Below are 13653 nucleotides of genomic sequence, written 5' to 3'. Positions count from 1 at the left end.
TTTTTTATTCGGTAATATTTTATGTTCTTTCTATGTCTAATTAAAATAAAGGACTAATTTGTAAAAATTCCTTTTATTTTCTGCAAACGGGTCATTAACAAATGCCTGCACAATGTATGCATTTGGAATCTGGAATATCGTTTATTAAATAAATAAAATAGTGCACACACCTCGCCCCAAATTTTTCTTACATTTATGAGCAACTGATAATAAGTAGATTTTGGATCAAGAAGAATTTTGGGGGGCGAGAAATGTGCACTGTGATAAAATTCTTTAAAATCATCAGCTTTCAGCAAAAATATCAAGAATTTGTAAAACCATGACCGGTTCTAACAACTATACAGCTCGGGATGTGTGTCTATTTTTAAAACCGAGCTTGTTTTCTTAAACCCGGGATTCTGATGTTCAATTTTTACTATAATATTGCTTAGAAATTTTTACTTTAAATTTTGTATATTTTCAAGGCAAAATTTTTGGGTTAGTGAATTTTGTTCTTTGATATAGTTATATATTTATGTATGATTAATAAAAGTTTCATATCTTTATTTTTATTTATTTTATTTTTTTATCGCCCATTCATTAACGTTGATAACATTTTCTATTATTTTTATCACTCATTCTACATGTAACATTGAATCCCTTTTGTTTCATTCTGATCATTAGGATCGGGATCGACATTTCGTTTTATTTACACAAAAAGTCGGAGACCAGTCACTGCTTGTGGAGTTTGGTGTGATATTTCCAGCTCCAGTACAAAGAAAAGGTAATTTAAAATCATTTTGCCTGATTGTCGTTTAGACAAAGCTGTTTACTAAACATTCATTACAAGAAAAGATACCTTTCTTTCTGTTGTCGAGAAAGCATGAGAAAACCAAAGTACTGAAAGTACTGGAAAGATTTGGTAGACGCAATGTATGCATAAACTCATCCTTCCCAAAGACGTTACAATGGCATAAATTGAGGGCAGAATAACCTTTTTGTAGAATTATTTTTTAATTTGCATTAGTTTCCTTTGCCATTGTATGAATGCCATTTATTTTACATTATAACTTAGATAGTCTTCGTTAAAGCCATATATGGCGTATGTACAATGAAAATTATTAGACTGAAATTATAAGAACTTATTATTTGTATCATTACTTTATATAAAGATAGAATTTTTCCGTAAATTACAAAATCTAAGTCAATTGCGTTATAAAGATATCACAATTTAATTTGGGTTCTCGGAATTTTCTCCAACTCGGAAGAAAATACAAAAGGTTTAAATAACACAATACAGAGAAGATAAAATCGTATTATTAGATGAAACGAGGTGTTCGCCGTGTTCAGAATTATATGAAAAGTTTTAATTTAAGTGTATTAACTATATTTCTTTACTTGATTTTGTATTTTTCAAAAACATTTTTTTTGATCAGTTACGCCATATATGGCTTTAAACCAGAATTTAGCAAGAGTTATTTCCCGTTGGCTGCCATACTGGACACAGACTACCATTATTTTGCTATATAAAAATAAAAAAAAAAATCACTGGCTCAAATTACCAAAGTTTGGCACAGAGCTAGAAATTAATTCAAGTAAAAAATAAATCCAAAAAAATATGTTTCATGGTGTGACTGTTGAGGCGAGCGCAGTTGTTCCTTCAAAACACTTGAAAAATTGATCAACCTTTTTAAACATAAAGCCGTATGAGACATTTTAACTAACTGTGACGTCACACGACATCATGGCGCTTGTTGGAGCTTATGGAGATAACCGAGCGTATGGTTGAAACTATAGACCTAGTGCAAATTTGGTCGAAAATCATTGTAGACTTATTTTTTGTGTCTTTCAAAGATTTCTACAAACTTTATGTTTTACGTTATTATTTATTTATTTATTTTTTTGCGCAAAGGGCATTGGGTAGGATACTAGGAATTCTGGAAATGTTTCACAGAGAAATTTGTCTGACATATGTGCAGATTTCATTCCAAATTTTCTTCTGTTCTTACATGTAAGTCTGTTGAGCTTGCTGCAATCGCTATCAGAAAAATTCATCGCACCCAAGTCTTTCTGTGGCACTGGCACGACAATTAACCCTACCCTGCATATTTTCATTTCCCTTTGAGAAACAGGTAATCAATGGCCTCTTCACCCCCTCCTACTACACACCTAATAGCAGAATTCACATTATTCTTAATATTACCATTTAATTCAGACCCTCTCCTTTCCATCTATGCCCTTAAATAGCCCTATTTCACGCTATTTAAACCCCAAGAATTTTTGAGAAAAAACCTATATTTTTCAACTGGTAATACTTGCGATTAGAGCTGGGTATCTGAAAAATCCAATATTATATTTTGTATTGCAATATATCACAATATAAAACTTTTAATAATTTTTTTCTTTTAATCAATGTTAAATGAAATTTGAAAACAAAAACTCAAATTACATGTATTCTCGAGTTGATATTGCAACTGCCTGTGTGTATACAGGTGGCAAGCTAATTTTTTGTGGTACAACTTTAAGATGTTTTCAGATTCTGCTTTAACATGAAGGGCGTTCATCAAAAGTTGTCGTCTTTTTGTCTCTGAAGAATGTATCTTTTTTGAAACCGTTGCTTGCGATATTTTACCTTGAAAAGGAAAACCTTTTTCTAACAATTAATAGCATATCGAACCCGACCGGTATTCATATACCACGATACGTATTGTCAAAATCGGTACACCGGTTACATCGCACAGCACTACTTGCGATATCAATGAAATAGGGGTAAAATTAGTAGCCTGTAACCCACTGGATGTCTAAATGCCCATAACTCCTTCATTGTTCGACCAATTTAAAATTTTCATATTTGCCATTTTGAATTAGGAATGGCTATTTTTCTGAAGTAAATAAATTTGTGGAAGCCTACGAGGTTAAATTCATCATAAAGCCCTTTTGGCTTTATGGAATTTAATCTTGTGACCAACCCATATAGATGTTTTAAAATGATACCTTATTTCTTAAATACAGACCTGTTTACTCGAACGATTTGGCTGTATTTTGTACGGATGTTTAGTCTAAAATATGTCTCAGGTTTTGCCATTTGAAAATACTCGGAAATACGTGTTTGCAATAACAATTAGTTTTCGTTATGATACACAAATTTCATTTCCCTATTTATCAAGAAAGATTTCAAACACATAAGCGATGTCTTGCCAAAATGCATTATGAAAAGACTTGTTGTTAAACCATTTTTTGTAATCAGAAAAGTTGTTCTCTATTTATATCTGTATGATGGAAATAACTTTCATGCCATTTATACAAATTTTAAAAATACTGAGAGACAGCTTTATGGGTAAACAGGTCTGTAAATAATATGTTGACAGTGCGACCATTATGGCGAGTCCAGGTATTTACTTTGTTGTAATTTAGATCGGGCTCCTCATTATGTGACATTTTCTTATCTGATGTCAATACGTTATAATTTGCATTTCCAAATAAGAAGGCATGTGAAAGTAAATAAGAATTTTATTTGAACTTTTATCTTCAATATTATTCATTAAATCAGGGCATGTTTACTTTTAGTTGAACTTTTTCAGCTACTCTCACATGCATTGTGGTCTGAGTCCAAATTACCGCGACAAAAATTTTTAGTATGAATGTGCAGTAGTCTGAATTTTCTCCTTGCACAGGCGTTGCTTTAAGAGCTGGCAAAGACAAGCGTCATTTCACGACACTCGCTGTAGTAAAGATTTTCCAGCAAATATTTCTGCTACAGCCTCTTAAACTTCGTAAAACAAAGAGGGAAAATCACCGAGTCAACCTCCAATATGGTGACCTACGAGAACATCGAGAAGTAACTCTCACTAAATTCAGGCCTATAGAAAACTATTAATTTAGTTATACACTAGTTTGCATTGTATTACTTCATGCAAATTGTACTCTCCATATGTACGTACAAGGCATAACAATCCAATTCTACCTGTAATGGTTCAGTACACAAATCACGCACATTTTACTGATATACCAGGTAAGATATGATTACTAGAATGTCCATGTAACAAAGCTTTAAAAAAGATTTTATTTCAATTAGGTACTATGTCTAATACCCAAGATAAGCTTAGCAGTGATTTTTCTACAATTTTTAAAAGGGGCCACCTTTTGTAATTTTCATGGCGGTATAAATTCTCGACATTTGTTTCAAATTGGGAAAAGCAATAAGTAACCGTTGTAATTAACCTTCATATTGACAAGTACATGTATATAAAAATATATTTCTGTAAATGTAATATCATTTTTTGAAATGTACAATTGCTACAAAATTGCAGTTATGAAAAAATGGACACAGTTCTACATTTAAAAAAAAAAAAATTGGGTAGCATTTTATATTTTTTGAAAATGAATTCTTGCATAAATTCTTGTTTATGGCATAGGGTTAATGAAACGTTCACAATTTATACCGTATAAGTATTTTTTCCAAACTTTCATTGTTTAAACTCATCAAAATAATATCGTTATCAGCATACTTTAAAACAACCGCTTTCGTGGCTAAGCTGTGACTAAATGATTTTTATTTAACAGAAAACAAAATTATTAAAACAGTTCATGTTGAAATTATTGTTTTTTAAATTCTTGTTTAATTACTTAATTGATGTACCTTGTTCGTTTGCATTTCCAAGTAACAATGTACAATTAGATGCGCTATGTTGACCAATGCACTTGCATATTGAGATATTGACACTTAAAAATGGATGTTTGTTATAAAACAGGGTGGCGGACAATGCTGAATCTGACGTTATTTTTCCAAGTATGGCAGGAACACACGTTCCTGTTAAATTGGTGTAGGTTTCATTTGGCGATGAATTTAAGGCCTATGTTGACCAAAATTGCATGGATTCTTATATCTGAAAGATAGACATCGGAATGATCATTGTGCGATTTTTTTTCAAAATGATGTTGCTTGTTGAGTCGTAGATCATGTGTATCCCTATTTTAAAAAAGTTAAGGATGTGATGACAAATAGTTCTAAAAATTTGAATTTATTTATCGCCAAATTAAAAATAAATATGGGTCAAGAACCTGGCTATAGTGACGCAGGTGATCAGAGTTTGTTTCCAGATCAAGCCTTACATTTTATTCTTTTTTGTTATATGGAAAATAATGACAATAGTTATTACTTTAAAAATTATTCTTTTACAGGAGTTTGAGCAATAATATTGAATAAACAGACCATGTCAGAGTTTGAGATGGAGACATCTATATCCAGTGCCAGAGATCCAGAATCTGATCGGGATGAAGAATCTTCTGGTAAATATACATGTATACACAGTGTAACATTGAAAATTTTCACCCCCAAGAATACCATTTTCAACCGAAGTTCAGATTAGGTTGACAAATGGTTTCCACAGGTTATGTATTTTTTCTGCAACAGCTGCTGCATTTATTCCTGTACTAACAACCGAAGAAGGCATTTGTAACACAATTGACGCTATGAAAACTATCATCATTAAAAAATTATTACATAACTATAAACATATTTAACTTATATTCTCGATCAGGTGAGGGTTCTTATATTGTTTTCTATTTATTAATGTGTTTACTATGTATAGATATCTGTTTGTTGTTTATAATTCCGAAGTGTGTAAACAGGGCATAATACTCCCTGTACGTCCAGTGTTTATGGGTGAGGATTATTCCACCTGTTATTCTACCCTCACGACATTGGCATAAAGTGATCGTGTTCGGTTGCATATTACTTTGACGGTTATTCATCTATCGCAATATGTACTCCTGACGGTCAAACCGTTATGGTCATAAAATGTTTACTACGGCCAAAAATGTCAAAGGCTGATACCAAATGAGTGAACAATGGCCACATGTCTCTGTTCAAATTTAGCAGAAACTGAAAAGGCTTTTAAAATAAATGCACACTTACTTCAGGTCAATACAAATACATGAAACCTTCAATTTTCATTTTTTTTACATGTAAATTTAAATCAAATTATGTAAGAATTTTTTGTCATAGTAAATTAAATCCTTTTTCAATAAAATAGTTCTCAATACACCAATATTTTGTAATATTTTGTATATATATGTATAAAATTTATTCATGGTAAATATGACGTGAATGTCGTTACGCGTTATGACCAGATTTTTTACTTTCCAAATCTGGTCATGACCAGATTTTTACATGCCGAAGGTTGGCAAGTATGATATTTACTCTCATACCTATCTAATTCCCATTAGAAAACATACTGAAGCGCTGCTTTTTAAACCACAATTACAAATTGTTTTCTGTGCATGTAAAATAACACGCATCCATAAACAAGAGTTATCCTTCCATTATCGCCCTTGAAAATATTTTTTAATGAAACAAAATATTAATTAAATGTTTATAGACAATACTGCATCTGAAATTTCTGTACAATTAAAAGAATTATACTATAAGAGGTAGTTTTATACTGTTTAAAGGAACTGAGTATAAATGTTTTAATTTTTATAAATCAAATGTACATACTTGCAATAGAAACTATAAATGTTTACCTTAGAATAAGTTTGATTGAGTTGACTATGAAATGGTTGGCATGAATGAAATTTGTAAACTCTGACATGACAATTCACTGAAAGGAAAGTTATCTTTCTTATAAGAAGAGTTATCTCTCTTATCAGAGGGATGATCCACCTAAAAAAAATTATATAACCCCTATTGAACGTTGTTGTGTTATATAACGTTTTATTGTTTAAATTTTTCCCAAAATGAAACATGTGAAAAGGCTCAGGCCCTTGATTTTGTGAGTAGCCTAAATGTACTACATACTTCATCTGTCATTAATGCATTCTTGTATTGTAATAAGGAATTGTAAGATTTCTTCACATAACTTGTTTTATTGTAGAAGAGAAGTTGACCTTTGACATTTCTGACCCTGAGGAAAAAGGTCATCAACACAAAGTAACAGTAAAGGTAAGACAAGATTTTGTTGACAATGTCCTGTAGTAATAACAGTTCAGGTAAGTCAAGATTTTGGTGACAATGTCCTATAGTAATAACAGTAAAGGTAAGTCAAGATTTTGTTGACAATGTTCTGTAGTAATAACAGTAGGGTAAACTGGGATAATTTCGACCACTTATGCTGACATATGGCTTTCAATCTGCAAAACTTGACCGTTTTCAAATGTACAGGTTCAAATATATTCGAAGTAAAGAAATTGATTTTTTTTCTTCAAATTTTATGCTTTATGAACTAAGAATATGTTAGAAAATAATAAATTGGGTCAAAAATTAGTAATCATGATGCCTGGATTAATTTCGACCAGCCTCAGGGTAATTTCGACCACAACAAACATCAACAAGAAAGATAACTCATACTGTGAAATTAAACTCTAACTATCGCAATAAACTGTCTGTTATAGGAAATATAAGTGTCTGTCAAAAAAAGATTAAAAATAAATTAATTACATGTATTAACAGTATTATACTTACATGTATGTTTGTTGATTTAGTAAAGAAATGAGTTGTGTTACCACTGATAAGTTTTTCATTGCAGCCTTCGACATCTTCATTCTTATTCATTATTCTGCATCTTAATTCGCCAAATCTAATTTCCAAACGATGCTTTATAATTTCCAAATGATGCTATAACCTGTGGGGATCCGGGTTAAAATAATCCTTTAAGTATTGCTTGTCGTACAAAGGCGACTTAATGGGGCGGTCCTAAAAATTATAAACTGAGGTCCGTGTCACAGCAGGTGTGGCACGATAAAGATCCCTCCCTGCTCAATGGCCCTGAGTGCCAAGCATAGGCCCAAATTTGCAGCCCTTCACCGGCAATGGTGACGTCTCCATATCAGTGAAATATTCTGGAGAGGGACGTTAAACAGTATACAATCAATCAATCAATCAATCAAACGATGCTATATATTGTAATGTGGTAGTTATGGAAACAAATTTTTCTTATTCCATAGATCATTTCCTTCTTAAGATTTTTAAACTGTCCAGTCCGTACTTAACTTCGTATTAAATCGTCTTTTCCGAGGCTCAACAGAATCAAAGTGGATTTTAGGTTTGAACGCTTTTAAGCGTACATGAATTTATTTGAAATGCTTTGTATTACGAATTGTTTTGAATATGAATAAGAACATGTTTTATTAATTGTTTAAAATCCTGAAAAATTCTATCAAATCATAATTATGAAAGAAGTGTGCAAAAGCAAATTCCTCTGAGTAAGATTTTGGTGGCAATGTCCTGTAGTAATAACAGTAATGTCCCCGACTTAATTTCAATTTAATTCGAACTGTTAAAATGTTGAACTTTGTCTAACTCAAAAAGAGGTCGTACGAGTTATCTCTCTTGTTTTTCGTTGATCATATCAAGCGCACTGAAGACAGACTTCCGAGTGTCAAACTGGAGGGATAATAAATAGTGAAAAAATTAGTTACACCTCTGACCAAACCATTTTTTAAAATGAGAAATTATACTAGGAAATCCAATTTAAGGTTTAGTTTACTTTAAAACCAAATTAAAGAAACTTCTCAACAATGCCGTAAATCATGATGCAGTGTTGTGTTTGTGTGGTCAAAATTGAACCGTGGTCGAAATTACCCCGACTTACCCTAAAGGTAAGTCAAGATTTTGCTGACAATGTCCTGTAGTAATAATAGTAAAGGTAAGGCAAGATTTTTGTGAAAAATCACAGTAAAGGTTGCTCTTTTATGACCTGTCTGTGGTAAAACATTAAGGGATCAAGATTTTGGTGACAATTTTTTAGGTATGATCAAGATTTTGGTGACAATGTCCTGTGGTAATAACAGTTAAGGTAAGTCAAGATTTTGGTGACAATGTCCTGTAGTAATAACAGTAAAGGTAAGTCAAGATTTTGGTGACAATGTCCTGTAGTAATAATAGTAAAGGTAAGTCAAGATTTTTATGACAATGTCCTGTAGTAATAACAGTAAGGGTAAGTCAAGGTTTTGATGACAATGTCCTGCAGTTATAACAGTAGAGGTAAGTCAAGATTTTGGTGTCATGTCCTGTAGTAATAACAGTTTAGGTAAGTCAAGAAAGAATAACAGAAAGGTAATCAAGAAAATCTTGACAATTCTCTAGAACCACATGGGCCAGAAAAGCTGAAACTTATGTGGAAGCATCCTTGGGTAGTGTTGAGTCTAAATTAACAGTAAATCATGATTTTGGTGGAAATGTCCTGGTAACAATGGGGAATCAAAGTTTTACATAGAAATATATAGGAAAAATCTTTGAAAATCTTCTTCTTAAGAACCACTGGGCCAGAAAAGCTGAAACTTATATGCACATTGAAGGATTCTGGGTTAGTGTAGATTTCAAAATATCTAAATTATGATCAATGGGGTAGGGTGGGGATGCATTATGTATATTACAAGGGGGAAAGAACAGAATGGTCAAAGCTTCTCAGGTGAGCGTAGTGGCGCATGGACCTCTTGTTTAACTTCCAAAAGTGTTCCTATATATATATAATCTTTAGGACACCTGGGTCACTCAGGTGACCTATCGCTATCTGTTTTTGTTCGTTGTTTTGTGTAAAAATTTGAACTTTTTCAGCTTCTTCTCTGAAACCACAGAACCAATTTCAAGTAAATTTGGTATACAGCATCTATGGGTGAAGGGGGACGAAAATTGTGAATTTTATAGTCCCTGTCCCCTTTGGGCCTGAGGGATGGGGCTGAAACCACTAAATTAATGAAATCTTTAAAGATCTTCTTCTTTACTTCTGGACATCAAGAAGTCAAACTGTGAAATGTAATGATCATTGAGTCCTGTACCAAAATTGTGAATTTCATGTCCCTAGGGTCAGGGGTTCTGGTGTTAGGGATATGAGGGAAACGGTTCACCATGGTATTGATTTACCGCAGTATTTTTTCTGGGTTTGATACACGGTACTAATTCTCAATTTTCAGTTCTTTTTTCCGTCAGGATCGACATTCAGTCCAGTTTTGCATAAGGTATAAACATGTTCCTCAATATCATTAGTTCAAAAACAGAATTTTTTGAAGACTTATAGTTGTTAAAATAATATTTTACAGTCAAATCAATTAAATTGATTTCATCTATCCATTTTGCACATAAATTATCTGACTAGATTATTTTAAGGAAGCATGAAACAATGCTTGAATTTGTTTTCTTCTATCAAAATGTATCGTATTATAAATAACTTAACGGAGACCAAATTTTACCATACATATCGAATCGTGAAGGAGGCGTATCGTTTCACCCCTAGTTAGGGCAGGGCTGAAAATGCATATTTTCTTTGAAAATCTTCTTCTTTGCTCCTGGGTATTAATTAAACTAACTAAGTACATAGTTATGATAAGCAAGAGTGTCTCTACCAAAATTGTGAATTTTATGGCCCCAGGGTCAGGGTTTCTGGTGTTAGGGCGGGGCTCTATTGATTATATAGTGAGAATGCATTTATTTGAAAATCTTTTTCTCTGCTCCTGAGTATTATAGTAAATAGTTATGATGAGCAAGAGTGCCTCTTTCAAAATTCTGAATTTATGGCCCCAGGGTCAGAGGTTCTGGTGTTTTGACCTGGCAATGAGTTGCTGGATTGTTTGCGCCACATAATTAGGGGAGCTTATTCTCATCTGTAATGGTAGCTCCACTTGAGGTATTTACAGTGTATCATGGAAGAAAGAACAAGATTCATGTGTTTTAAAATATTGAAATGTTTCTGTCTTTGGTCAAACTGCCCCAAGCAAACAGTTTGGTTTCGGTACGATAAAACGCATGTTATTCTCAAACTTGGTCAATAAATGTTTATTATTATATTGAAAATAAAAAGTCTCTAATAAAATACTACCAAAAATCTAGAGAATTTTAGCATTTAATTTCTTGACAGAATGCTGAGTTTTATTACGTATACAAGTATGCCCTGAAAAATTCCAAATAGGAGCGTTTGATATCGAAAGGTCCGTTGTAAACAAAAATAATTGACCCCACGTCTATTCATCTGTTACGCTTTGGGGTGTCTCTTGTCCGCAACTCCTCTTATACTACTAATTGAAATTTAATGAAACTTTTACAGAATCTTTATTACATATTGCCATTGTGCACCTCCTATTTTACTTTTTTTATTTGACACATATTTTAAGTTTCCTATAGGGAAAACCTGGACATTGCCATTATATTCTTACCTATGACGTCACATATAGAAGCTTCTGGATAACATTTGATAGGAAGAGTTATTCCTCTTTACACATTACCATAAAAAACAATATATAGTAAAGCATGGACATTATGGGAGGCGGGGGGTATCATTTAGTGAGTTCACTGCTCAAAGTACCTGTAGTTTTTAAATTGTACACCTATAGTTTATAAATTGTACTCTTTATGCTTGATGTAAAACCAAACTTAGCTTGAAGATTGGTTGAGAGATGAAAAAGTTACAGAGAGAAAGCTGTTTTCTGTACTGATCCCTATAATTCCTGTTATTTTAGGGATATCTATTTCCTTGACCTAACCACCTTGAGAAAATGTCGATTTTCTTGAGAAATATCCCAAGAATTGCTTACTTCCCTTTTGAAATAATGGAACATGCATGATCACAAATTTAAAATAGAAATCTCCATAGGCAATTTTAAGGAACTCATAAAACCGGAAGTACTCTTTCATAGGAATACCAAAATTACATGTAAAACATAGAGAGAAGTACTCTTCTTAAGGCACACCAAAATTAAAACAGAGATCATATTAAACTCCAAAGAGGTCGGTAAAAGGAGATAACTCTTGCACAATTTTTTTAAAAGACCTAAAACAAGATAATGCCATGTGTAAACAACAGACTGTTTATTGTATCCAATTATGCATCATTTTATGCTTTCACTTTCATCTTGTGCATAAAATCAAATTCATTAAAGAATGTACGTGTGTATAAATTATATAATGGTAAAATGTTTAAAATTTCAACTAAATCTCTCTCTTTTTTTGGAAAATTTTTTTTTTTCATTCATACATATTTGCAGAATATGTCTGCAACATATCAGCAGAGACTGTGATAATTTCAGGTATACAGCTTTTAAAAGAAGTCATACGTGTTTTTATGTGACAAGAATTTCTTTTGATATCAACAATTTTAACCCTTTGACCTTGACCTTTGAGTTTTACATACATTTTATAAACTTCAACCTTAGCCATAAGCTGCCATAATGGGGGTTCAGTGTTTCACAAACACATCTTGTTTTCATTATTTTTAAGTGGTGGTGTTTCCATATGAGGGAAAAATTCCCGAGAGAGATGTTTTCACAACAAACAAACAAATTACAAAAAAACTCATAAAACCAACAATTTTAACCCTTTGACCTTGACCTGAAACATGAACATGATAATCGTATCTCTTGTTCTTCCTTGAATCAGAAATGATGATCTATATATTTTTAAAATAATTATTATAAGAGTTGAAAAGGTTAGGCATTTTAATATTGATTAAGTTCTACGGTTGAATTAGAGTTTACTAGTTATATTTTGCTACTCAAAACACCTTGATAAACTATTTCCAATCATGCTGTTTTCTGAAATGTTCAGTTTTTTCAACAATGGATACATGTCATATATTTTCAACTTGTAAAAAAATTGCATGAAAAAAAGCTTTTCAAATACTGTGTAAACATGGTAGCCCTTCAAAATACTTGTAAATCTTTTTTTAGCTCATTTGAGCTAAAATACCCGATTTTGAGTATTCTCTCTAACCTGTAAAGCTTAAAAATTCTTAGGCGAATGCTTTAGTTTGGTCCAGTGTATAAAAAAAGTCTTTAATAATTGTCTCATGAGCCACTGGGCCAGAAAAGCGAAAACTTAAGTGGAAGAATCCTGTCAGAGGTAATGTTGATTCTTAACTGTTCAAATCACAATCCCAAGGGTAGGGTAGGCCACAACAAGTATTACAAAGGGGGACATCTGGTAAAAAAAAAAGAAAAAAAGAACGAAGCAAATGACCATAGTTACTCAGGTACACGATGTGGTCCCTGGGCCTACTGATATCTTCTAGATAAATGCCATGAAATAGCATTATAACTGATTTGTCTGCTACATTTACAGAAAGAAGAGGGAGATTTTGCATTCAGACCAGAAAGTCATCTTGTGAATATAAACTATAGTGGGAATGAAAATGAATTTGGGAATTTCGAACAATCCATAAAGGCGTGTGAAAGTAAAAGGCCCAATGAATGTAGCATCTATATGAAAACATTTAATCATTTACATGAGTTATGGAGACAAATGAGTATACATGCAGGTGATAAACCTTATAGATGTAATGTGTGTGAAAAGGCATTCAAACTGACAAGAGACGTACAGAGACACATGAGGACACATACCAGTGAAAAACCTTATAACTGTGATGTGTGTGGAAAGTCTTTCAAACTGTCACATCACTTACAGGATCACATGAAAATACACACAGGTGATGAACCTTATAAATGTGATGTGTGTGAAAAGGCATTCAAACGGAAAATTGACTTTCATAGACACATGAGAACACATACCGGTGAAAAACCCTATAAATGTGATGTGTGTGGGAAGGCATTCAGACAGTCACAACACTTACAGGCTCACATGAGGACACATACAGGTGATAAACCTTATAGATGTGATGTGTGTGGGAAGGCCTTCAACGAGTCACAGAACTTAAAGAGTCACATGAGGACACATACAGGTGATAAACC

The 13653-nt window shown here is 32.7% G+C and overlaps 1 protein-coding gene across 1 annotated transcript; it reads left to right on the top strand.

The window, feature by feature from the left end:
* Window positions 1-630: 630 nt before the first annotated feature.
* On the top strand, window positions 631-13643 carry LOC134240776 (zinc finger protein 681-like; the record flags this gene model as incomplete). The annotated part of the gene is made up of 4 exons (XM_062722888.1): window positions 631-763; window positions 5161-5268; window positions 6855-6922; window positions 13028-13643. Coding segments are annotated over exons 2-4 (760 nt in total), but the record flags the coding sequence as incomplete, so codon positions are not given.
* Between the last annotated feature and the right edge of the window lie 10 nt (window positions 13644-13653).

Source organism: Saccostrea cucullata, unplaced genomic scaffold, assembly GCF_032062105.1.
Source record: "Saccostrea cucullata isolate Sc308-1 unplaced genomic scaffold, CSIRO_AGI_Scuc_v1 ctg15247, whole genome shotgun sequence".
Classification (NCBI taxonomy): domain Eukaryota; kingdom Metazoa; phylum Mollusca; class Bivalvia; order Ostreida; family Ostreidae; genus Saccostrea; species Saccostrea cuccullata.
The sequence above is the reverse complement of the archived record's forward strand: the minus strand, read 5'-3'. Positions and strand labels throughout refer to the sequence as shown.